This window comes from Panthera uncia, chromosome D1, assembly GCF_023721935.1.
Source record: "Panthera uncia isolate 11264 chromosome D1, Puncia_PCG_1.0, whole genome shotgun sequence".
NCBI classification, from domain to species: Eukaryota; Metazoa; Chordata; class Mammalia; order Carnivora; family Felidae; genus Panthera; species Panthera uncia.
Genome location: NC_064808.1, coordinates 53246258 through 53271699, shown reverse-complemented (window position 1 = coordinate 53271699; position 25442 = coordinate 53246258). Strand labels below are relative to the sequence as shown.

The 25442-nt window shown below is 48.3% G+C and overlaps 1 protein-coding gene and 1 pseudogene across 7 annotated transcripts in view; one reads left to right on the top strand and one right to left on the bottom strand.

Annotated features, from left to right (window-relative positions):
- The window catches only part of NUMA1 (nuclear mitotic apparatus protein 1), a 72442-nt gene that overhangs the window by 37378 nt on the left and 9622 nt on the right, over positions 1–25442 (top strand). For all 7 annotated transcript variants that reach the window (XM_049651545.1, XM_049651550.1, XM_049651555.1 and 4 more), the window contains exons 2-14: positions 392–465; positions 6678–6763; positions 12525–12604; positions 13704–13786; positions 14353–14433; positions 16668–16755; positions 18300–18420; positions 18948–19105; positions 19393–19510; positions 19616–19733; positions 20082–20222; positions 21709–21831; positions 21981–25379. In XM_049651545.1, the coding sequence (XP_049507502.1) occupies positions 424–465; positions 6678–6763; positions 12525–12604; positions 13704–13786; positions 14353–14433; positions 16668–16755; positions 18300–18420; positions 18948–19105; positions 19393–19510; positions 19616–19733; positions 20082–20222; positions 21709–21831; positions 21981–25379 (4638 nt within the window). In that variant the 5' untranslated portion in view covers positions 392–423. The remainder of the gene's footprint in view (positions 1–391; positions 466–6677; positions 6764–12524; positions 12605–13703; positions 13787–14352; positions 14434–16667; positions 16756–18299; positions 18421–18947; positions 19106–19392; positions 19511–19615; positions 19734–20081; positions 20223–21708; positions 21832–21980; positions 25380–25442) is intronic.
- Positions 1908–2106, bottom strand: LOC125910974 (60S ribosomal protein L39-like; annotated as a pseudogene).

Below are 25442 nucleotides of genomic sequence, written 5' to 3'. Positions count from 1 at the left end.
TTTAAAATTTTTTTAATGTTTATTTATTTTTGAGAGAGAGAGCACGAGTGGGAGAGGGGCAGAGAGAAAGGGAGACACAGAATCCAAAGCAGGCTCCAGGCTCTGAGCTGTCGGCAGAGCCTGACATGGGGCTCAAACCCATGAGCCGTGAGACCATGACCTGAGCTGAAGTCGGACGCTCAACTGACTGAGCCACCCAGGTGCCCCTATAGTAATTTTAATGTGTACTTTGAGCTTCTTTCTCAAAATTCCCATGGTGCCTTGGTAAATTTAAGTGCTGCGTGAAGAGAGATTTATTTAAATATTAAGAGCCAGTAAATTGAACCACTTCCCCCTTAATCGTTCATCATGGATATCTGATATAATTAACTGCTCTTCTTTTGGTTTTCAGGTGCATTGGGGTGACTGTTTGGTGTCACCAAGATGACACTCCATGCCACCCGGGCAGCGGCACTCCTCTCTTGGGTGAGTAGTCTTCCTCTCTTTTTGCTGAGAATTTTCCCAGAAAGTTTGGAGGGGTGCGAGAGGGAACCAGGGCTATGTAAGGTCTTCTCATCTCCAGATTAAGGAAATAACAGTTTTCCTTTGCCTTTCTCCTTAGTTTTTAACTTTTATTATCTCTGGTGATGTTGCTGCTGACAATGGTCCATAACTCTGCTTGTGTGGCTTAGAAGAGTATTATCTTCTAAGCTTCTGTATACCTCTTAGGAGAAGTATAAATTTCTTTTCTCATGGGACGGTTGGCTGCAGCACGGCATAGAGACCCATCTTCATTTGCTTCCTTTGCATTTTCCTAACTAGAAGGGTTTATGCTGAACTTCAGTAACATGCAGGGACTTTGGTCTTGAAAGGCCTTTTATTGTAGGGCAAGGTTCTCCTTGCTTTCTTTACCATGTTTCTGTCTGTTTCCACTGTTTTCCTGTTGCCTTCTTGATTACTTAAATCCTTGTGCTAGATCTTTTCATACATGTGTCCAAGACAAACAATGGCGAATGAAGGAGTAATACCGAGCACTGGGAACATAAAGGTATAGAGAAACAGAGGAGGCCACAGAGTGTAGTGATGACAAGCATGGACCTTGGAGTCAGACAGTCTGATAGAATCAGCACTCTCACCTGTGTGCGTGACCCAGGGCAAGTTACTTAGCCTCTCAGCACCATATTTTTTAAATTGAAATAAAAATACATCATAGAGTTATTATGAGGACAATGAAATAATGTTTGTAAAAAGCATTAAGCACAGTATCTGAATAAATAATAATTCTTGATACTTAAAATATTGCCAGGGCATGCTATATGGTACAGGGTATTTTAGTAGTCACCCTGACTACTGATCAATTAGGGCCAAGTGAAAAGCCAATCAAAAAAATTACAGAATAGTTTGAAGGACATGAATTTTTAATTTCCAAGTAGGGTGGGCTTGATAAGACATTGTCTTTAATTGCTGTAAATCTCTAGTCAGGAAATGTGTTCAATATACAGGATGTACAAGGGTGCCCGGGTGGCTTAGTCAGTTAGCGTCTGACTCTTGATGTCTGCTCAGGTCTTGATCTAGGGTCATGAGTTCAAGCCCCATGTTGGGCTCTGCGCTGGGTGTGAAGCCTACTTTAAAAAGAAAAAAAAAAATAACAAAACGTACATTCTTAGTCTTCAGTTTCTGAAGTAAATGTGAATTTTAGTTGTACAGTTTAAAATGGGTATTTTTATATTTATAGTTTACTTATTTTATATTTACATTACATTTCAGTTTATTTTTCAATCAAAAGGTCTCATGTTTATTACTGAACCAACCTACTGGTGCAGAAGCGTAATGACAGAGAAAAGTCATTTCCTTGATAAAACAGATCTGCTGTTGAGGTAGTGGGAAGGTGATGGAGTAGGATGTAATGGAATAGGAACATACGACTTTCAGGCGGCATAAGTGTGTGCCATCTCATGTATGATCCCTTGTAGACCCAGCATCGTTCTTCTCCAGAGCTGCCTCTTGGAGTTGTATCAGATTTTATTACCAGTTTTTATCCGAATCCACTGGAGAATGGGACGATTCTGCTTTTGTTTCTTGGCCAGGAATCGCTTGATCCTGAAAGTCTTGTGAGAAGACATACTGAGAAACCGCACCACACAGCACGATGGCAGTAGCGGAGAAGAGGAGAGTCAGTGTTTTATATCTATGTTAGAAACATTGTCTCTTCCTTTTCCGCCCCTCATCCCCAGGAAGGGGCTGGTTGTGAGCTATGTCTCTAGTTCAGCGGATTAACTGAATATTGGGGGATCCTTTAGCCACATTATTTTATTTTTTTATTTTTATTTTTTTTAATGTTTATTTATTTTTGAGAGAGAGAGAGGCAGAAGGTGAACAGGGGAGGGACAGAAAGAGAGGGAGACAGAATCTGAAGCAGGCTCTAGGCTCCAAGCTGTCAGCACAGTGCCTGACATGAGGCTTGAACCCACCAACCGTGAGGTCATGACCTGAGCCAAAATCTGATGCTTAACCAACTGAGCCACCCAGATGCCCCTAGCCACATTGTTTTAAGTTCATCAGTTTATTTATTTAGGTCCTAGGTTTGGTTTTATGGGGAGTACTACCATTACAGAGAACAGACATAGGGTTAGTCTTACTTAACAGCAGATACTTGCATACTTTTTTCAAGAGTCAGAATGAACATGCATTAAAATTATTAATATATAGTTATATAGAAATCTTCAACTTAAACAAAAGATTGGGGCATCTTGGTGGGTCATTTTGTTAAGCATCTGACTTTGGCTCAGGTCGTGATATCCTGGTTCTTGAGCCCAAGCCCTACTTAGGGTGAACACAAAACACCACCTTAGGTGAGCCCCGCTCCTCTCTCTCAACAACCCCCCCCCCCCCCCCCCACCCACCCTCTGACTTCAATTACCCCTCCTCCAATCTCTAAATATAAATATATAAATATATATATATATATATATAAACACATATATATGCATACATATACAAAAGGCAGCTAAAGTGGATTTTATGATACTGTAGATACTGTAGCAGCATCAAATAATACTTGTTACATTAGGGGGAAGAGTGGCATAGAACACACACATGTGACAATTATAGTTGTGGTTTAGCAAAAAACAACGTAGGAAAAAAGACTAGAAGGAAATACTTCAAAATACTAAAAATGCATGGATTAAAATACTAGAATGAGTGGGTTCCCTCCCTACCAGGTTTTCAGTAATTTATTTTATTGTGTCAAAATGAATATATAGTTTGCTTGAAGTGTATCTTGAAATTGTTCCCTACCCAGAAGTTACCATGAATAAACTGTTATAGGGAATAGGGAACTTTTTAAGATTCAACAACCTTAAGTAACTCTGAAAACCTTACAGGCAGCTCTTGGGTTGTTTATTGTTTAGTGAGCTCGGCCCTCACTCTTGTGTTTTGAACCAGACTAATGAGCTTCTCCACTTCCTCAGCTTTCCAACAATTTCTCATTTGAGAGCAAAATAATGCACAGGAAGAAAATACATGTTTATATCCATGAAAGAAACTGTTGCTGGATTCTTACTTAATTGGTGTGGGATGAATCCAGATTCCTTAAGTGACTTTAAATCCGCTAACTGGTGTGATTTTTCAGTCTTGTTAGTGACACAGTCCTTGAATGTTTTTCTTAGATTACAGGTATTAAAAGGAGGCTGTTTTGGGTGCTTAAGTCTTGGCACTGTCTTCATTTTCAGCTGATGGAAAAGGACCTTGGCCTGGTCCTTCAAATCTTCTTCAAAATCTTCGAAAATTTACACTCGCCTTTCCTGACTAATTAGATTAAGCGTGACAAGATGGTATAAATGTATTGTCTTTAAGGCTTCAAAGAGAGGTCATATTTTATGTTCTACTCTTTTTTTCCCCCTTAACTTTTAGCCTATTTTAATTTAGATCCATCTAGAAGTTGTTTTTTTTAAACTTTTTTTTATATTTATTTTTGAGAGAGAGACAGAGCGTGAGCAGGGAAGGGGCAGAGAGAGAGGGAGATACCACATCTGAAGCAAGCTCCAGGCTCTGAGCTGTCAACACAGAACCCGATGTGGGGCTCAAACTCATAAACTGTGAGGTCATGATTTGATCTGAAGTCGGATGCTTAACTGACTGAGCCACCTAGGCGCCCCTAGAAGTTGTTTATATTTTTAAGTTTATTTATTTTGAGAGAGAGTGGGGAAGGGGCAGAGAGAGAGAGAGAGAGAGAGAGAGAGAGAATTCCAAGCAGGCTCTGCACTGTCAGCACAGAACCTGATGTGGGACTCGAACTCACAAAGTGCAAGTTCATGACCTGAGCCAAAACCAAGAGTTGGACACTTAGCTGACTGAGCCACCCAGGTGCCCCCCTGCCTTTTATTTTTAAACATACATTTAAAAAATTTTTTTAATGTTTATTTTTGAGAGAGAGAGACAGAGTGTGAGCAGGGGAGGGGCAGAGAGAGGGAGACACAGATGCTGAAGCAGGCTACAGGCTCTGAGCTCTCAGCACAGAGCTTGACTCAGGGCTGGAACCCATGAACCGTGAGATCATGACCTGAGCCAAAGTCAGACACTTCACCGACTGAGCCACCCAGGTGCCCCTAAAAGTTGTTTTTAACATAAAAATATTTAACTGAATAAATAGTATCATTTCTGTGGCTGAGTCATTGTTTCTTTTTATTTAATACTCTTGATTCTCTAGTGCAGTCAGCCTGTTTAACTACTGAGAAGTAAAAGTTTTGCTACATCTACTTCATTATTTTAATATTAATAATAATAGTGCTTTGCATTTAGCACTTGTATTTTGTAACATATTCTTGCACCCATAATTCCATTTGAACCCACACCAGTCCTCTAAAGTAAACAGCAAACGGGGTAGGAATTCCATCCATTGGGCAAGTGAGAAAGTAGGTACGGAGAGAGATAAGTTGATAACAAAGGTTCCTGGCAAGTTCGTGGAAGACCTGCACCCAAAATCTTTATCTGGGAGCTCTCATCCCAGTACCAATTCATTCATTTCTTCATTTATCTACCTTTCTTTCTGTCAGATAATCTAGTAATCTCTACACCCAGTGTGGGGCTCGAACTCATGACCCTGAGATCAAGAGTAGCATGTGCTTCCGATGGAGCCAGCCAGGCGCCCCATAGCCCAGTACCTTTTAAAGAGCACATTTGTAAACAGAAACTACTCATTGCACATAATAACCACTGTGCTGAAGTTCTTAAAAATACCTTGTTAATAAGCAGCCTAAGTTCCCTCTTACCTCAGTCTTGCATGTGTGATTGACTGACTTAGCAAACCCTTTGTTCCTCTGGTAGTAACAAAGGTGTAGTTCAGCCCAGGCTTCTTCTGAACTTGATGCCTTTGGAATTTCTGAGGTTTTCCTGGAGAAGTTGACTGTATATGCTTGTTGAATAACCTGTGTACCTGACTCATTCGCAGGTGACTGACTGCTGGTGAGTTTTCTGGTTGTAAAGACTGATTTAGGTGGATGCCTGCCTAAAGGCAAAGAAGAGAAAAAGGCAATTGAATCAGGATTGCCAAGTTTCTCTCTGGGGTTCCCAGCTCTTCTTTTCCTCCCTTATTTTTTCTTTGTTATCTTGTTCTCTCATCATTTCTCCCTGTGTCAGCCAAAGGTTTATGTCTGGGAAGGATTTTTAAAATGTGTAAATAACAGGGGTACCTGGGTGGCTCAGTCGGTTTAGCATCTGACTTCAGCTCAGGTCATGATCTCGCGGTTCCTGAGTTCGAGCCCCGCATCGGGCTTGGTGCTGACAGCTCAGAGCCTGGAGCCTGCTTCGGATTCTGTGTCTGTCTGTCTCTCTCTGCCTCCAACCACCCCCCCGCCCCCAAATAAATAAACATTAAATAAATTTTATTATTAAAAAATTTTTTTTAACATTTATTCATTTTTGAGAGACAGAGTGTGAATAGGGGGGAGGGGCAGGGAGAGAGGGAGACACAGAATCCGAAGCAGGCTCCAGGCTCTGAGCTGTCACACAGAGCCCCATGCAGGGCTTGAACTCACAAACCACGAGATCATGACCTGAGCTGAAGTTGGACGCTTAACCGACTGAGCCACCCAGGTGCCCCAACGTTAAATTTTTAAAAAATGCATTGGCAAAATTTTGTATCTGTGTGATAGTATATAAAACATACGTAGTATTTAATGTAAGTTTTGAATAGATATTTCAAAGTCCACGAGATAGAAAGGGCTATAATGTGAAAATTTGAGCTATGGAGGGTTATAATGTAAATATTCAAGAGATACAAAGAGCAATAATACAAAAAACCTTTCTTTTAACCCGCTTCTCTGACTCCCCTGTCCCTAGAGGCAGTGGTGGTACAGGACAGTTTCTTGTGTGTTCTTCCAGAGCCATTTTATGCCTAGTTACAGTTAAATTATATCCCTAGTGCTGAAGCATCTTCGGAGAATTTTGGCTCTCATTTAGTTGAAGCCAGAGGAAGGGGGTCTGAGGCTGCACGCAGGTGGCTGTTACTGGGCACGTGGCTGCAGCAGGTTCTCTCCGCTGAAGTGCAAGCTCTGAGGACCAGCTGTTCTTCGCGCCTGCGGCCTGCAGCTGTGGGCACCCACTGTGAGCAGGCTCATTGTCGACATCTGGGGAGCACGGCCAATGCAGTGCTCCTCACACTCGCAGTGGGTCACCAGGCTCTCCCCTTTGTTTCACAGGTGAACAGTCTGCACGTAGCCAGCCCCGTGGAGGCCGTGCTGCAGCTCCAGGACTGCAGCGTCTTCCTCAAGATCATTGACGGCATGTGAGTATACACCACACCCCTCTCCAGCCTCCCACGTGAGGCTGAATGTTGGGCTGGGGACCACATTTACTCCCTTTCCTTGCCGACAGCTGTGACCAGAAAGCATGGGCAGGATTGCCAGCGTGGGGCCCTGAGGCAGGAGCACACTGAGCTCATTTCCTAGTCACTCTCTCTCTCTATGGGAAGAGGTTTCCCTCTGGTCCCATCCCATGGCTTCCTCACTCTTGCACAGGAGAGCCTGCAGGTCTCTGTGCTTTCACAGGATTTCAAGAGTCTGCTCTGGGGCTCCCTGTCCTCTTGTCTTAGTGAGAGTCTTCCATACCTTCTCGTGGCTCTGGCCTGTCCTTACCTCACAAGCCCTCCTGGCAACCTGTAAGGCCAGGAGGAAGAAAGGGGAAGCTCTTGCACTTAAGGGAAATAAGCAGCACCTAGAAATCTTATCTCTAACTTGTTAGTGTGCCACAGATCTGCCCCTTTCTAAACCATTAGAGCTTTTCTGGGGGTTTTGCCTGCCTCATTAACTTGCTTTGTGAGGTCGATTAGCATTTGATAAGCTGCTTGTTGTCCCCTAGCCAGGATTCTAGTGAGCTTTTTTTTTTTTTACATCTGTCTTTGAACGTCTCAGTTATCTGGGAAATCAGCGGAGTGGGCCTCCCCCTTGTATCTTCCCTCTCTGGAACCAAGCAAAGATGTAACCTACAGTTACAAGGGTCAAGCTGTAACCTATAGTCATTTTTTAAGGCTCATATAGTTCATTCTTTTTCCTCTGTCATCAAGCCTTCAGAAATTAGGGCAAAACTGACCTTTCACATCTTTGTGCTGTGGGCAGAAGTAGAGGTCAGCCATAATGTAGAGAATTGAGGGGACAGAGAGGACCATCCCTTTTCAAAGGAAAGCACGGTAGACAGCCCCCAGGTCGGGGATAGTCTGAAGTGTTGACTGAGACCGTTCTTGTTCCACACGTAGCAGGTAAGAACTGGGGTGGGGGCTTCAGTATCTCTGTGAAGCAGTTTGGCCACCCTTTCATAGGGAAAGGAGGCAGAACTGAACTTGTCAGAGGCAGGGGCTGGATCTGATTCACCTTGAGTTCCTCTGTGCCTAGCTTGGGACAGTACATTGATTCGGTTTTGATTAATGTTTGTTGAGTAAGTGAACAAAAATGTAGTTGATACTGTTCATCACCGAAGTCTAGTGGAGCTGAGTAGCCTAGAACAGATGGATTCAGCAAGAATGGTTTTTGGTTTTAATTTTTTGAATGTGTTTTTTGAAGTGTATGTTGGTGGTGGGATGTCTTATAAGGTTTTTTTAAAGTCCCTGTGGCTCTAACTAGCACCTGCCATAGTGCCTCTGAAAGAGGTCACTATTTTCTTACTTTGGTACAGACAGTACCATTTTCTTTCCCAGTTACCCAGGCAGGACCTTTCAACATCATCTTAAATTCCTCCCTCTCCTTGGCAGTGATTCTACTAGGTCATCTTCCTCTCATTTTGTCCTTTAGAAGACTTCTCACATCTCTGCCTCTGCCTCACTCTGGATACCTGGCCCTCGTGGCTTGGTTCTGCTCTAATCTGTGCGTATTCCGAGGGCATTCCTGTTCATGTGACCTCAGGAACCTTCTTCCTCCAGTCCTCCTTTCATTGTGGTGCCCCACAGCTGGTGGACCTCAGGGATGGACTCTTTATTGCCAGGAGGTTGAAATCTAAAATCTCCAGCCTTGGCATTGAAGAACTTTGATCAGGGACTCCTCTCCTCCCACCAGTCTTGTTTCCTACTCATTTCTAACTCCATATCTACCCTATATTTTTTCTTCCCGGATCCTGTAGAATTTCCTAAGTTCTGGATTTTATTTTATTTTTTATTAAAAAAATTTAATTTTTTTAATGCTTATTATTTTTGAGAGAGAGAGAAAATTAGCGGGGGAGGCCCAGAGACAGGGAGACACAAAATCTGAAGCAGGCTCTAGGCTCTGAGCTATCAACACAGAGCCTGACACAGGACTCGAGCTCATGAACTGTAAGATCATGACCTGAGCTGAAGTCGGACACTTAACTGACTGAGCCACCCAGGCACCCCTAAAAAAATTTTTTTAATGTTTATTTTTGAGGGAGGGAGGGAGGGAGAGAGAGAGAGAGAGAGAGAGAGCAGGGGAGGGGCAGAGAGAGGGAGGGAGACAGAGAATCCAAAGCAGGCTCCAGGCTCTGAGCTGTCAGCATAGAGCCCGATGTGGGGTTTGAACCCACAAACCACAATCCTGGTCTGAGACGAAGTCGGACACTTAACCAGTTGAGCCACCCAGGCATCCCTTGATTTTATTAATTGTATCATGGTACTGCTCAACTTGTTCTCCCCGCCGTCACCCCCCTCCCCCACCCCCACCACCTCCACCCCCAACCCAACCTTGTTCCCTGTAAACTGGTAATTAGATCCAAGCTTGATTAGCTGAAGGGTTTTTTGTTGTTGTTTTCTTGTTTTTGCACAGATTCTTCATAGGAGAATTATGTACCACCTATAAGTTAGCATTTTGCAATTCTTTTTTTTTTTTAATTTAAATTTTATTTTTTTTAATTTACATCCAAATTAGTTAGCATATAGTGCAACAATGATTTTAGGAGTAGATTCCTTAGTGCCCCTTACCCATTTATCCCATTCCCCCTCCCACAACCCCTCCAGTAACCCTCTGTTTGTTCTCCATGAGTCTCTTCTGTTTTGTCTCCCTCTCTGTTTTTATATTATTTTTGTTTCCCTTCCCTTATGTTCTTCTGTTTTGTCTCTTAAAGTCCTCATATGAGTGAAGTCTCATGATATTTGTCTTTCTCTGACTAATTTCACTTAGCATAATACCTTCCGGTTCCATCCACGTAGTTGCACATGGCAAGATTTCATTCTTTTTGATTGCCGAGTAATATAGCCTTTTGCAGTTCTTAGTGAAAGGAATTATCTTTCAAACCCTAATGAAGTGGTAGATCTACACAGTTAACATCAGTGGCTGGTAAAATCATTAGGCTGACGATACCTAAGCCTACCATTTAATTTTAATGTCACGAAAATATGGGCAGCCAGGTGTGATGCTCTTTGTGTTGTAAAAGTACAGTAGGGCGTAGCATGGTTTTTGGTATGTGTGTTTGTTTTTGTTTTTGACTTAAGAATAGATCAAGGTGGGATGCTTGGTTGGCTCAGTCATTGGAACATGCAACTCTTGATTTCGGGGTCATGAGTTTGAGTCCCACTTTGGGGATAGAGATTACTTAAAAAAATAAAATCTTGGGGAAAAAATAGATCAAGGAGTGTTTGTTTTTGAGGAGATCAATTTCCTTGGCTTAATGACAAGAGCAGTAGAAATGTCCAAGAGGTAAGCATGTGTATCCTTGGTTTAGCAACTGTAGCTTGGTAACCTGGTGGGAAATTTTCACTGGGAGGGTTATAAATTCAAGATGCACATTTTCCAAGTTGTCTTCTAATGCACTGCCTGAGCCTTAGACTAGGAGAAGTGAAGGTGTAGGGAGGGTAAGAGAGGAGGGAGAGAGAACACAAATATATGTGTGTGCGTGTGTGTGCACGCACGGTGGAGGAGAGGGGCTGTTGAAATTCCACGTTAACCCTAATCTCCATCTCGGATCCAGACCAGTGCAAATCAACTTCCTTTGGGAAGACAGATGTGTTCTTGGTGAACGTGTTCTGGCTTTTTCATTGTGGATGATGCTACTGTTGCTAACCTAAATCAGATGCTGGTTCTCCAGGGAAGGCCGTGGAGGATGGCAGGGTTGGTGGCAGATAGCAGCTGTGGGGCTTGAACAGGTCTTGTTCTTTGGCCACTTGGCCTTCTTTCTGGGAAAATACATTGACATCAGCCCCTCTATCAAGTTTCCCTTTCTGTTCTATGTGAGAATAGCCTGAAGCAAAAAGGCTGTCCCATCTCTGATACCTGTGAGACTTGACTAGCAAAGTGTAGTAGAGTCATTTTGCCAGAAAACCTAAAGCTCTGACATTTGTGTTACTGACCTTGACCTCTCCTCTTCCTGTTATAAAGCATCCTTCATCTGTTAGTCAACCCATACGTACTGAGTACCTCCTGTACCCTAGCTTTCAGGTCACACAGTTAGAGGGGTCATTTGTAAGTGATGCTGTTGTATCAGTCAGTGCTGCAGAAAGTCCTGAGGGGGAGGAAGGAGTCATGACTGGTAGTGGTTGTGGATAAGACTTGAACTCACTTTTTTAAAAAAATTTTTCTAATGTTTACTTTTGAGAGAGAGAGCATGCAAGTGAGGGTCAGAGAGAGAGGGAGACCCAGGATCTGAAGCAGGGTCCAGGCTCTGAGCTGTCAGCACAGAGCCCAAAGTGGGGCTCAAACCCACAAACCTTGAGATCATGACCTGAGCTGAAGTTGGACGCTTAACTGACTGAGCCACCCAGGCACCCCTGAACTCACTTTTAAAGGATGGGCTGGATTGTTCCAGGTCCAGCATGTTTAAAGCATATTCCATGTAACTTTACTTATCCTAGGGGCTTAGTGGGGGGAAAAAGAGGTTTTGTGGTCAGATAGGTTTAGGAAATAATTCACGTTATATCCTTTTCTTTAGAAAATGCTCAGTTTGGTTTAACCCAGCGTTTCTCAAACATTTAACCTGAGAACCCTCTTTGTTTTTTATCTAATGGAGTACACTTAGGGAAATTACTGCTCTGTGCTGAGGCAAGGAGTCACAATGTTCCAGATTGTGGGTAGGTAGGGAAGATGGCTCTTTTAGGAGCCTGGGAGGAGATTGGCATCTCCTGATGGCTTTGTAGGAGTCCCTAATCACACACCAGCTATCCAGAAAATGGCTTGTGGGGGGTTCACTTGGAAGAATCCTTTGTAATCACGTGGGAGAGGGAGGGAGGTACATTCGTGGTCTTTGCTTGGGTGCTGCTTATGCTTTGCAGGATGTCCGGCACTGCTAAGTTCTCTGGTTCTCAGGCCCTCCCTGCCCTCCAGAAAGTTGACTGAAACCTGGAACATTCAGTAGAATCTGGAGGTTGAGGGACAGGAGGCCCCTTTAATTAGTATCTCCAGCCATAGAAGCCCAAGGAGAAAAGTCTGCTTTCTGACTTCTAGTGAAGCTGTTCCCCGGTGAGGTTGACAGGGCAGTTAGCCTGAGCACCAGGGGCCCGGGCTGTGTGAGGGCTCCCCCTGCTGCCTCCCTCTCCCCATAGCTCTCTCAGCATGTAGCCTGCCCTTCCAGTTAAACAGACCAGCGCAGCAGTACCCAGCCACTTGAGTGTTGTCCCTTGGCCTTAGCCATCTCAACCTTTGATCTGTTGTGTTGAACTTTGCCCTGTCCCTTCAGAGCCTTGGGAATTCCCTCCTGTTCTTTCAGTTCTTTGACTTGTTTTTCCCTTTCCATCATTTGTCTTACTCTCACTGTGTTTCCCAGGCTTTCTTACCTTTTACAGTTAAGCCATTCCAGACTACTGAACCTAGCTTCCCCTTCGTCTCTGTCATCTTCGTCCTCTCCCCTCAGCCCCCTTCCCACAGAGCCTTTCATATTCATGAAGAGGGTGGCAGAGTTTTTTCCAGAAGGACCTCCTGCCTCAAGTTCCCACTTCTCACCCACCACACAGTTCCTTCTGACCAAATGGTGTCTTGGTATCTTCTCCCCTGCCACCAGCATCTCTCCCAGATCCAGTGCAGACCAAACCTGAAGGAAGGGGCAGGTGGCATGGAATGGAGTAGTGAGGGGGGAAGGATTGCTAAGTACTCTGGTCCTGATACTTGTTCTTTTTCTAGCCACGGCACTGATGAGGGGCAGCAAATCCTGCAACAGCCTGTACCAGAGAGACTGGACTTTGTGTGCAGTTTTTTGCAAAGTAAGCACCTTTCTTACCTAGCTGAGAAGGAGCTGCTTCCTCAACTCCCAGGACTTTGGGAGTCCAGAGGAACCAACTCACAGGTGTCTGGAGGTGCAGAGGCTCAAGGCTGCTGACTCTGTACCACAGAGATGAATATAACTGTTTCCCTGGGTCTGGTGATGCTTATGCCGTCAGGGAAGAAGAGTGTCCCTTCAGTCCCAGAGCCCATCTCTAAGATCCAGGTAGAGCCAGAGGGTCAGTTTTTAGGACTCAGCACCTTGGGCTCCCAACCCCCCCCCCCCACCCCCCATGCAAGGGGTTGGGGGAGAGGGATGGATCCATGTTATCCTCTTTCCCTTGTAAGAAAAACATTCCCCTGGATGATTTTGAATTAATTACCTAGGCAATAGATGGGGCAGAGGCAGATTTAGGTTGAGGTCTTGGCTCTTCTACTCACAGCTTGTATGGCCTTTCTGGACGTAGGTTTTTTTGTCTATAAGATGGAATAATTGCTCTTAAGGTTGATAGGTAGTAAGAACAGATGTAAAGTTAGCACAGTGTCAGTTCCCCTCCCTTGTACAGTCATGGACACAGAGTCCTCCTCTTTGACACAGGAGCTATCAGCCATCACCCCCTCAGGAGAGTTATGGGAAAGGTGATAATAGATTTAGATAAAGCAAAGGTTAATTGATAGTTGGCATAACAGCAGAAGAACCAGGTGTCCCTAGTCCTCCTGGTCTAACTCAGCTTCAGGCTTCCTCTACAACCTTACTTGGAATAAGACCCTAGAGTGACCTGGAATCTCTGGTTCCTTCTCTGTGGTGCTGAGCAGGAGTTTATGCATTGGGTGGGTGAGTGCAACATCATGTCCCAGTGCTGCTGTGAATTCCTAGCCTGCTTTTTTCTTGAACTATCCCTGTAGTCCTTGGGCTGACCTAGGATAGAACTAACTTCAGGTGGAAATGCGTATGTTGGGGGAGAGGACATAGGAGCAAGGAGACTTATGTCTCCTAGCCCCACCAGAGGCGGTGATTTTGTTCTACTTTGAGGTGTTCTCATGATCTCAGGAATGGTGTCCAGGAAGTTCACCCTGTTTTCTACATTGTCATCTTTACAGAAAACCGAAAACATCCCTCTTCTCCAGAATGCCTGGTGTCCGTGCAGAAGGTGATGGAAGGGTCAGAGCTGGAATTGGCCAAGGTATCTATGGAATATCGGATGTGGGGGTGGGAGGGTGGCACCAATTGGACCTGCCAGGCCTTCTCTTGGTGATGAGTACTTTATTTCTGGGGCTCATGGAGGTTAGAGGTCAGCCATCTGGCTGAGGCAGAGGCTGATTTAGCCCAAGGAGTCTCAGAGCCCATGCCCTATGACAGAGATTACTAGACTGTTACTGTGAGCCTCAATGAAGACGTGGCAGGAATTGGGCCTCACCCAGGTGTCATAGTCTTCTTTTTAGCTCAGTCTCTTTCATTCCCTCCACTTCCTGTTTCTGGGTGCTGGCCCATAGAGGGCAGTTTAAGCTTTGTAGTTAGGTTCCATGAGTCCAGGAATTCAGTTGTACACCAGGCTTTTTGTACAGTGGGCAGTAAGTCCTCAATCAGGTGTTTCCTGGTGCAGTTAAGGGCAGGGACCTGGGGCTACTGAATTCTAGGAGCTTTGGAAGAGCCTCTGGAATAGTTCAGAGTCCCCAGAACATTCCAGAGAGGGGAGCACTGAGAAGAGAGACAGTCCTGCTCAGTGACTGTCTTCTGTTTGGCTTCTAGATGACCATGCTGCTGTTATACCACTCCACCATGAGCTCCAAAAGTCCCAGGGACTGGGAACAATTTGAATATAAGATTCAGGTAAGCCCTGTGTCTCCACCACACCTGGTGGGCCTAGCTCGTGCTTCACCCTACTCCATTGGTTTTCTTTCAACAACGTATATTGTTCTTTTAAAAAATTAGGTTGTAGGGGCACTGGGTGGCTCAGTCGGTTAAGCGTCCGACTTCAGCTCGGGTCACGATCTTGCACTCTGTGAGTTCCAGCCCCGCATCGGGCTCTGGGCTGATGGCCCAGAGCCTGGAGCCTACTTCCGATTCTGTGTCTCCCTCTCTCTCTGCCCCTCCCCCGTTCATGCTCTGTCTCTCTCTGTCTCAAAAATAAGTAAACGTTAAAAAAAATAAAAAAAAAAAAATTAGGTTGTAGCAATTCCAGCCATTCTTTATAGGATGTCTGGAAAATATTGAAAAGCACAAAAGAGGGAAATAACAATTGCTTCTAATCTCATTTCCAGAGACAACTAACTGCTAACTTTTAAGAGATATACTTCCAAGTCCTTTTGTGTGTGTGTGTGTGTGTGTGTGTGTGTGTATTTTTTTAATGTTTATTTATTTTGAGAGAGCGAGAGTATGAGTAGTGGAGGGGCAGAGAGTGAGAGGGAGAGAGAGAATCCCAAGCAGGCTCTATGCTATCAGATTTGAACTTCTTTTTTTTTTTTTTTAATTTTTTTTAACGTTTATTTATTTTTGAGACAGAGACAGAGCATGAACGGGGGAGGGTCAGAGAGAGAGGGAGACACAGAATCTGAAACAGGCTCCAGGCTCTGAGCGGTCAGCACAGCCCGACGCGGGGCTCGAACTCACGGACCGCGAGATCATGACCTGAGCTGAAGTCTGACGCTTAACCAACTGATTGAGCCACCCAGGCGCCCCATGAACTTCTAAACCATGAGATCATGACCTGAGCCGAAGCTCAGAGTCAGATGCTTAACCCACTGAGCCACCCAGGTGCCCCATTCATGTTCATATATTTAACTGTAGTTGTAAACTCTAGTGGTAACTCTACTGTGTTGGGATAATATGTAGAAATTGTGAGTGTATATTTTTACACAAACTGTCATTCCATGTGTCTCCTCCTTTCCTCTAATGGGAGGGATTAGTGAGAGAGAATATCTTTGTCCATCATGACCGTCTAGCTCAGAGCTGTTACCTTCTCTCCCCTCCTCTACTTGGTCCCTAAGTGCATTTGCTTCACTATAGAGGGAATGACCTGGTTTCCAGGAACTACCTGCCTGGAAGGGTCTGATGTTGGCTTTGCTTCCTGTATGAGCAGCTGTCCTTTATTTCCCAGAGCAGGAGGAGCTGGGATGCCACAGTGGGTAAATAGGTGACCGGGGGGTGGGGGGGTGGGGCATGGGCAGTGCCTAGAGAGCTGTGGCCTTTCACGTAGTGGTAAAAATGTTGAATCATCTCATTTTATACTCATTTAGCTCATGGCTCTCCTCTGAGGTTGAGGTTGTTGTGGCATGGGAAGGATGGGTTGTCTCCTTCCTTTAACCTTTTCTCTGCTGCAAGCTGGCCACAGACCTGGTAGAAACAAATTCTTTTTTTTTTGTTTGTTTTTAAAGTCCATTTATTTATTTTGGGAGGGAGTGTGTATGAGCAGGGGAGGGGCTGAGAGAGGGGGGAGAGAGAATCCCAAGCAGGCTCCGTGCTGTCAATGCAGAGCCCAGCACGGGGCTTGATTCCACAAACTGTGAGATCATAACCTGAGCCAAAATCAGGAGTCAGACCCTTAACGGACTGAGCCACCCAGATGCCCCAGAAACAGAAATTCTAAAAGATAAGGAACTATATAGCAGGCTGGCCAGAAAAGTCCAATCAACTCTGTAGCTTTGGAACTCAGACAGAGAAGGGCAGATTTTACAGCTGAGCTGTTGGGTAAACTTTGGATGAGCCCTGGAGGTGTTCTCACTCAGAACAATAGTGAGGGTCATTTGGAAGAGGGCAACATAGTTACGTATAAAAGCTTTCTGTCTGCACTACTGTCTTTGCCCATTTTCTTTTTTGTGGTCAGGAGTGAAGTCAGGTAGGAACTCTTTCTGACCCTGGGTCATCTTCAGGGGAACCGAGAGGGCGGGAGCCAGCAGGGCAATGTGTCTCTAGTAGAATGTTCTCAGCTGGACTGGAGGGCTTTAGGCTTTGAGAGGAAGACTGGGCTCCAGCAGCTCCTGGGGCTGACACTGCTGGCGTGGTGCCCTCTATCTCTTCAAACCTCCTAGCACCTAAAGTGATGCTCTTCTCTCTCTCTGGTCCAGGCTGAGTTAGCAGTCATTCTCAAATTTGTGCTGGACCATGAGGATGGGCTAAACCTGAATGAGGACCTAGAGAACTTCTTGCAGAAAGGTAAGTAGGGCCCATTCCTGAGGATGCCCTGTCTGAGCTAGGCACTGCTAGGACCCCAAATTGTTGAGAAACGCCGTGGGGGTTTGTTTCAGGTCCCAACCAGGCAGAGTTTGTGCTCAGGAAAAGTGTGTGTAATTGGAATAGGTTGATTTCTGGGCCACATTGCCACCATCCCAGTTCCTACCGAGCTTCTCCTGCTGCCTGGCGGTGCCTGAGCAGGACGTTACATGTGATCTCGTCTCTGTTAGGTTGTCCTTGAGCACTTCACACATACCTTTTTTTTTATTAAAAAAAATTTTTTTAATGTTTATTTTTGAGAGAGAGAGAGAAAGAGAGAGAGTGCATGCACAAGTAGGGGAGGGGCAGAGAGAGAGGGAGACACAGAATCCGAAGTAGGCTCCAGGGTCTCAGCTGTCAGCACAGAGCCTGATGTGGGGCTCAAACCCACGAATTGTGAGACTATGACCTGAGCCAAAGTCAGACACTCAACCCACTGGAGCCACCCAGGCATCCCTGTTTTTTATTTTTTAAGCAGTTGCTACTCTAGGCTTAGAAGCTGGGAGTAATGCCTAAAAAAAATGGCATTTCCCCCTATGAAGTTCATGTTCTAGGTGGGAAGGCAGATGCATAAATCAGTAAGTATGATGAAGAGTGAGTGCTAGAACAGAGAGGTACGTGATCTACCAAATGCCTTCTGGAAGTACAGTAGAAAGGGTGAGAGCTCCCCCTGTCTTCTGATGAAGAGGGTATCTAATGACAATGGGATGTGAGAAGTGGGTCAAGGCAGGTTCTCTTCCAGCCACTGAATTTGATGTTCCTCATATTCACGTTCCTCTTCAGCCCTTCAGATGGAGATGTTGGAAGTATGAGTCTAGAATGTAGGTGAGGGCTCTGGGCCAGGTTATGGGTGTACAGGTCAGTGTGTGGATGACCATTGAAGCCATGGGCACTGTGGGCAGCACAGGGAGGCGTCATCAGAACTCTGGGAGCTTAGATTGTGGGTGTAGGAGGGAGGGGCAGATAGGGAGACTAGGAATGGGTGTTTAGGGGTAGGAGAGCCATGTGAAGGTAGTCGTGGGAGCCATGGGAGGGGAGGAGGTTTTGAGAAAGGGGTTGTGTTGGCAGGACAAGATTTTAGAGTGGAGGAGTTGAGAAAGGCCATCGGCTCTCATCTGAGAGGTTGGTGGGCTGAGAGGAGGAGATCCTGCTCAAGGCTCCCAAGCTGCCTCTGCAGTGTTGGATGGGGGGGAAAGCATGAGCACTTGGTCCAGTCTCTAAGCAGGGAGGACACCCTCACTCTCCTGTGCTCTCCTTGAGCACTTGCTGAGCTGTGGAAACGGAAGCCACTTGCTTCACTGGGCTTAGGGACACTGACTTCTGGCTAACCCAGACGCCAGGTTTCAGATTCTGCCTGGTGGCCTCCTATAGCTTACATCTAATTGTCTGTGGATCCACTTCCACTAAGGCAAGTTCTCAACTTGTATAAAGATGCAAATCTTTTCCCTCTATTAACCTCTATATGGTTGGTTTGCTCCTTGCCCTAGCTCCTGTCCCTTCCACCTGCTCCAGCACCATCTCCGAAGAGCTGTCCCCACCCAGCCACCAGGCCAAAAGGGAGATTCGCTTCCTAGAGCTACAGAAGGTTGCCTCTTCCAGTGGGAACAAGTATGTGCTGGGCCTCCTCTCCTGGGGTGGGGCCTCAACATCCAGTCTTCAAATCCCTGCATTCTAGAAGCTAACACTGTTCACCAACCTGTTACGTCATCAGACAGCACTTAGAGTATGCTGTAGATGTTCTCACCTGCCCCAGTATTAATTAGGGGAATTGGTTGGCATCCATTTTTAGCAGAAGGCCTCAAAGGCTCTGTTCCCTGTTTATGGAATTCCTTTCTTCCTTGGAGACGATGCTAAAGTCCCTTTTCTCAGTGCAGCTCTGCAGAGGTGAGGGTAATTTTTTTTTTTTTTTTTTTTTTTTTTTGGACAAGGAAATTGAAATTGAGGCTAGGAGAAGGGAGAAGAAAAGCTTTCTCGAGGTCAGTCATGAGGCATGAGATAGCACTATCAACAGAGCGGAGGTGCTTAGCCTCCCAGCCAGTGCTCACATCCCTAGAGTGCTGCTTGCCCATCTCTGCCTGTTGCTCTTCTCTTCAGCCTCACACTTCAGGCTCTGACCATGGCGTCTCCTTCTTCAGCTTCCTCTCAGGTTCTCCAGCCTCCCCTATGGGCGACATTCTGCAAACCCCACAATTCCAGATGAGACGGCTGAAGAAGCAGCTCGCCGATGAAAGAAATAATAGAGATGAGCTGGAGCTGGAGCTGGCTGAGAACCGCAAGCTCCTTACTGAGAAGGGTAGGTGCCTGGCACGCTGGCAGGTGGTGTGTGAATGGGCAGCATTGGGGATTTTCATCCGGGGAAGTGCTGGGCTTGTGTGAGGAACGGCCCCTCTGTTCTCTGTTTGTTCTGCTGGCTCTGGAGCTTAGGGCTCAGCCATGGGCCAGTCAGGCTGGCCTGGAATCTGGTGCTGCCCTTGGCCTCATCCTCCCCTTCCCTTAGATTGGATGCCACCTCCTCCTTCTCTCTTCCCCTTCGTTCTTTGCTGACTCTCCACTCTCCTCCTTTCCCCTCCTCGGGCACAGATGCGCAGATAGCTGTGATGCAGCAGCGCATTGACCGCCTAGCTCTGCTCAACGAGAAGCAGGCGGCCAGCCCGTCGGAGCCCAGGGAGCTTGAGGAGCTCCGTGGCAAGAATGAGAGGTATAATTCTGCCTGCTTCCTTCCCAGCTCCATACCCCACTCTGTACCCATGGGGTGGCAGTGAGGGTGCTACCGTCTTTTCTAACTGCCCCAACTCCCTCACAGCCTCACTGTGCGTCTCCATGAGACTCTGAAGCAGTGTCAGGACCTGAAGACAGAGAAGAGCCAGATGGATCGCAAAATTAACCAGCTTTCTGAGGAGAATGGGGACCTTTCCTTTAAGGTGAGGGTTGGGGGGTGTAGTCCCCACTTGACGGTCCGTGGGGCTGAGTTAGTCTCGAGGATTCTTGAAGAAAGGGTTGAGAAGAATGTCCTGGCATCTGTCCTATGCTCCAGTCTCTGCAGAGACCTGCATACTTTGGCCCTTTCCTTGTCCCATAATTGGCTGCTGCCAGGGACAGGGTTGTGGCCCTAAATTTTGAGTCTTGAGTTAAAGATATGGTTGGTTGTAATTGGTTTGAGCAGGGTTAGATAGTCAGACACCTACAGCCCCTGGAGTTCGGGAAACAAACAGCAGTGGTGGTACTAGTTTTGACCTTGGGTGATGGGGACTCCCACTTGTCTGTCCCAGCTGCGGGAGTTTGCCAGTCACCTGCAGCAACTACAGGGTGCCCTCAATGAGCTGACAGAAGAGCACAGCAAAGCCACTCGAGAGTGGGTGGAGAAACAGGCCCACCTTGAGAAGGAGCTCAGCACAGCCCTGCAGGACAAGGTAACCTTCTGCTTTGGGGTGTCAGGGCCACAGTCTTGGCTACCTGTTCAAAGTTCCATTTACCGCTCTATTCTTTGGGGCCTTTGGGAATTAAGCTGTCTCCTCTTGAAGGTTAATAGTGCGCCGTATTGGGAAAATGTGAGCTTAAGTCCAATGTACCACCTTTGAGTCTTATCTTTGCTGTTTACAAGGTGTGGTTCTTGGACAAGTTATTTGATCTCTTTTCTCTCTAAGCATGCTTTGTGTAAAATGGGAAGGATAACAAGTAGCTGCCTCATCAACCATTGTAAGATACTGCATTTATTGGGTGATGCGAAGTAAGTTACCAGTGAATTAGTTACTATTTTTTTTTTTAATTTTATTTTTAAGTAATCTCTGCACCCAGTGTGGGGCTTGAACTGACAACCCTAATGTCAAGAGTTGCATGCTCTACCAACTGAGCCAGCCAGGTGCCCCACTGTTATTTTTACTGCTATTTTTAAGAACCCAAATCTACCATTTATTAGCCCTGTAGCCCTAGGGGAAGGCACTTAATATCTGAGCTTCAGATCTTGATCTGCAAAAGAGGGACAGCAATAGCTACCTCCCATCTCTGTCAGGCGGATTATGAATTCAGAGAGGACCCAGCATAGTCCTGGCGGCTGCTTAGTGAGCAGTGGGAGGAAGAGGGGCTGAGGGTGGGAGGTGCTATGGTTGCTGCTGTTCATGCCCAGGAAGGCTGGGGATATTTTTAAGCTGGTGAGTGTCTGGATAATCTGGGAGCCCAGACATGTCTAAGGAAGGGTATATAGTAAGGAAAAAAAAAAACTTTTTTTTTTAAAGTAAGGAAATGTGAAGTGAACTCAGTGGCCTGGCAGAAGAAACTATTAGCAAGTCACATGATTTAATTCAGCCCTGAAATTAGGGTTAGAAAATCAGGTCCCTCATGATCCCAGGTCCATGGTTTCTGAGTTTTTTCCTAGGTCAGGGGAACAGGAGTTTTTTGTTTTCAGTGTTTGTTTATTTTTGAGAGAGAGAGCACACACGTGGGGGAGGGACAGAGAGAGAAGGAGACATAGAATTCTAAGCAGGCTCCAGGCTGTCAGTGCAGAGCTCAATGGGGGGGATCGAACTCATGAGATGTGAGATCATGACCGAGCTGAAGTCAGACGCTCAACTGACTGAGCCACCCAGGTGTCCTGGGAGAATTTTTTTTTTTTTTTAATGTTTGTTTATTTTTGAGAGAGAGCAAGAGCACAAGTAGGGGAGGGGCAGAGAGAGGGGGGGGATAGAGGATTCCAAGCAGGCTCTGAGCTGTCAGCGCAGACCCCAACGTGCTCAAACCCACAAACAAGATCACCACCTGAGCCGAAGTCGGACACTTAATCGACTGAGCCACCCAGGCGCCCTAAGAGATCTTGATAACAGGGTGATAGGGCTCCATATTTTGTTGGTAACATGGTGCCTGTCCCACCTCTGTTCACATGAGGCTCTTGTTTACTGTCAGAAATGCCTTGAAGAAAAGAATGAAATCCTTCAGGGAAAACTTTCACAGCTGGAAGAACATTTGGCCCAGCTGCGGGAGAACCCACCCCGGGAGAAGGGCGAAGTGCTGGGTGACGTCTTGCAGGTAGGAACGCACAGGAGCAGCAGTAGGACCTGTGTGCCAGGGCTCGTGTAGACCCGTGCTTGGTACATTCAGGTTCCTGTTCCTTAGTTCTCACGGGGGCCACGGTGTGAGGAGTCGTGTTCATCCTCTTGGTCTCTTTATCTCACCAGCTGGAAACCCTGAAGCAGGAGGCGGCCTCTCTCGCTGCGGACAACACCCAGCTCCGAGCCAGGGTGGAGGCTCTAGAGACCGAGCAGGGCCAGCGGGAAGCCAAGCTGCTTGCTGAGCGGGGCCACTTTGAAGAAGAAAAGCAGCAGCTGGCTGGCCTGATTGCCGAGCTGCAGGGCTCCCTGTCCAACCTCAGCCAGGCCAAAGAAGACGTGGAGCAGGCCTCTCAGGCTCAGGAGGCTCGGTTGTCTGCCCGGGTGACCACGCTGACTGCTGAGCTCACCACCCTCAAAGCCACTCTCCAGCAGCAGGATCAAGAACTGGCTGGCCTGAAGCAGCAGGCCAAAAAGGAGCAGGCCCAGCTAGCGCAGAGCCTCCAGCAGCAAGAACAGGCCTCTCAGGGCCTCCGCCAGCAGGTGGAGCAGCTGAGCAGCAGCCTGAAGCAAAAGGAGAAGCTGTTAGAGGAAGCTGCCCAGGAGCAGGAGGCAACCAGGCGAGACCATGCCCAGCGACTGGCCGCTGCAGCTGAGGAGCGGCAGGCCTCTTTAAGGGAGAGGGATTCGGCCCTCCAGCAGCTGGAAGTATTGGAGAAGGAGAAGACTGCCAAGCTAGAGGTCCTGCAACAGCAACTTCAGGCTGCTAAGGAAGCCCGGGACAGTGCCCAGTCCTCGGTGACTCAGGCCCAGCAGGAGAAGGCAGAGCTGAGCCAAAAAGTGGAGGAACTCCATGCCTGTGTTGAGGCAGCCCGCCAGGAGCAGAGTGAGACCCAGGCCCAGGTGGTAGAGCTAAAGGCCCAACTAAGGTCTGAGCAACAAAAAGCAGCTGAGCGAGAAAGGGTGGCCCAGGAGAAGGGCCAGTTCCAGGAGCAGGTCCGGGCTCTTGAGGAGTCCTTGAAGATCACCAAGGGCAGCCTGGAAGAGGAGAAGCGCAGGGCTGCAGACGCCCTGGAGGAGCAGCAGCGTCACATCTCCAAGCTAGAGGTGGAGACCCGGTGCCTGGTGGAACAGCATAAGCAGGAGCGGAAGGAGCTAGAAGAAGAGCGGGCTGGGCGCAAGGGGCTGGAGGCCCGATTACGGCAGCTTGGGGAGGCCCATCAGGCCGAGGCAGAAGCCCTGCGGCAGGAACTGGCAGAGGCCATAGCCTCCCAGCGCGAAGCTGAAGGGGAGTGTGAACAGCTTGCCAAGGAGGTGGCCACCTGGCGCGAGCGGTACGAGGACAGCCAGCAGGAGGAGGCACAGTATGGTGCCATGTTCCAGGAGCAGCTGATGACCCTGAAGGAGGAATGTGAGAAGGCCCGCCAGGAACTACAGGAGGCCAAGGAGAAGGTGGCAGGGATAGAGGCCCACAGTGAGCTCCAGATAAGCCGGCAGCAGAGTGAAGTAGCTCAGCTCCATGCCAACCTGGCCAGGGCTCTCCAGCAGGTCCAGGAGAAGGAGGTCAGGGCCCAGAAGCTTGCAGACGATCTCTCCGCTCTGCAAGAGAAGATGGCCGCCACCAGCAAGGAGGTGGCCCGCCTGGAGGCCTTAGTGCGCAAGACAGGGGAGCAGCCGGAATCAGCCTCCCGCGAGGTACTCAAGGAGCCCCTGAGGGCAGGAGACAGAGAGTCAGAGTGGCCGGAAGAGCGGCAGGGACGCCAGTTCTGCAGCACGCAGGCTGCACTGCAGGCCATGGAGCGGGAGGCAGAGCAGATGGGCAGTGAACTGGAGAGACTGCGGGCTGCGCTGATGGAGAGCCAGGGCCAGCAGCAGGAGGAGCGTGGGCAGCAGGAGAGGGAGGTGGCCCGTCTGACCCAGGAGCGGGGCCGGGCCCAAGCCGATCTGGCCCTGGAGAAGGCCGCCAAGGCGGAGCTGGAGATGCGGCTGCAGAATGCCCTCAATGAGCAGCGTGTGGAGTTTGCTACCCTGCAGGAAGCCCTGGCCCACGCCCTGATGGAAAAGGAAGGAAAGGATCAGGAGCTGGCCAAGCTTCGTGGGCAGGAGGCAGCCCAGAGAACAGAGCTCGGGGAGCTTCAGCAGACTGTGGAGCGACTGAAGGAACAGCTGGCTAAGAAAGAGGAGGAGCGCCAACAGTCTTTAGGGATGGCCAGCGGAAAAGACCCTTCTGGGTCAGGAGCACAGTCTGAGGCTACTGGAGAGAGCAAGCGAAAAGGTCCTGAGCTGCAGGTTCTGCAGGCAGAGGTGAGCAAGCTGGAGCAGCAGTGCCGGGAGCACCAGGAGAAGGCCTCTGGCCTGGAGCGCAGCCTGGAGCGTGAGCGCACCTCCCGCGCTGAGCAGGCCAGTGCTCTGGAGGCCTTGCAGGGCCTGTTAGAGGAGAAGGCCCAGGAGCTGGGGCGCAGTCAGGACACCTTAGCTGCAGCCCAAAGGGAGCTGGCCACCCTCCGCGCCAAGGCCCAAGACCACAGCAAGGCTGAGGATGAGTGGAAGACCCAAGTGACCCGGGGCCAGCAGGAGGCGGAGAGGAAAAACAGCCTCATCAGCAGCTTGGAAGAGGAGGTCTCTATCCTGAACCGCCAGGTCCTGGAGAAAGAGGGTGAGAGCAAGGAGTTGAAGCGGCTGGTCATAGCTGAGTCCGAGAAGAGCCAGAAGCTAGAGGAGAGGCTGCGTCTGCTCCAGGCAGAGACGGCCAGCAGCAGCGCCAGGGCCGCCGAACGCAGCTCTGCTCTGCGGGAGGAGGTCCAGACCCTCCGAGAGGAGGCAGAGAAACAGCGGGTGGCTTCAGAGAGCCTGCGGCAGGAGCTGGCCTCACAGGCAGAGCGAGCGGAGGAGCTGGGCCAAGAATTAAAGGCATGGCAGGAGAAGTTCTTCCAGAAGGAGCAGGCCCTTTCTGCCCTACAGCTTGAGCACACCAGCACTCAGGCCCTGGTGAGCGAGCTGCTGCCCGCCAAGCACCTGTGCCAGCAGCTGCAGGCTGAGCAGGCAGCCGCTGAGAAACGCCATCGTGAGGAGCTGGAGCAAAGCAAGCAGGCGGCCGGCGGGCTGCGGGCAGAGCTGATGCGAGCCCAGCGGGAGCTCGGGGAGCTGGTGCCCCTGCGGCAGAAGTTGGCAGAGCAAGAGCGAGCAGCTCAGCAGCTGCGGGCTGAGAAGGCCAGCTATGCAGAGCAGCTGAGCATGCTGAAGAAGGCTCATGGCCTGCTGGCAGAGGAGAACCGGGGGCTGGGCGAGCGGGCCAGCCTTGGCCGGCAATTTCTGGAAGTGGAGCTGGACCAGGCCAGGGAGAAGCATGGCCAAGAGCTGGCAGCCGTGCGTGCTGACGCCGAGACCCGTCTGGCTGAGATGCAGCGGGAAGCACAAAACACTGCCCGGGAGCTGGAGGTGATGACTGCCAAGTACGAGAGTGCCAAGGTCAAGGTCCTGGAGGAGAGGCAGCGGTTCCAGGATGAGAGGCAGAAACTCACTGCCCAGGTAAGATACCCAGCTCAAACTTGCCCCCAAAGATTGGACCTGAGAGAGGGAACAATGTTCCCT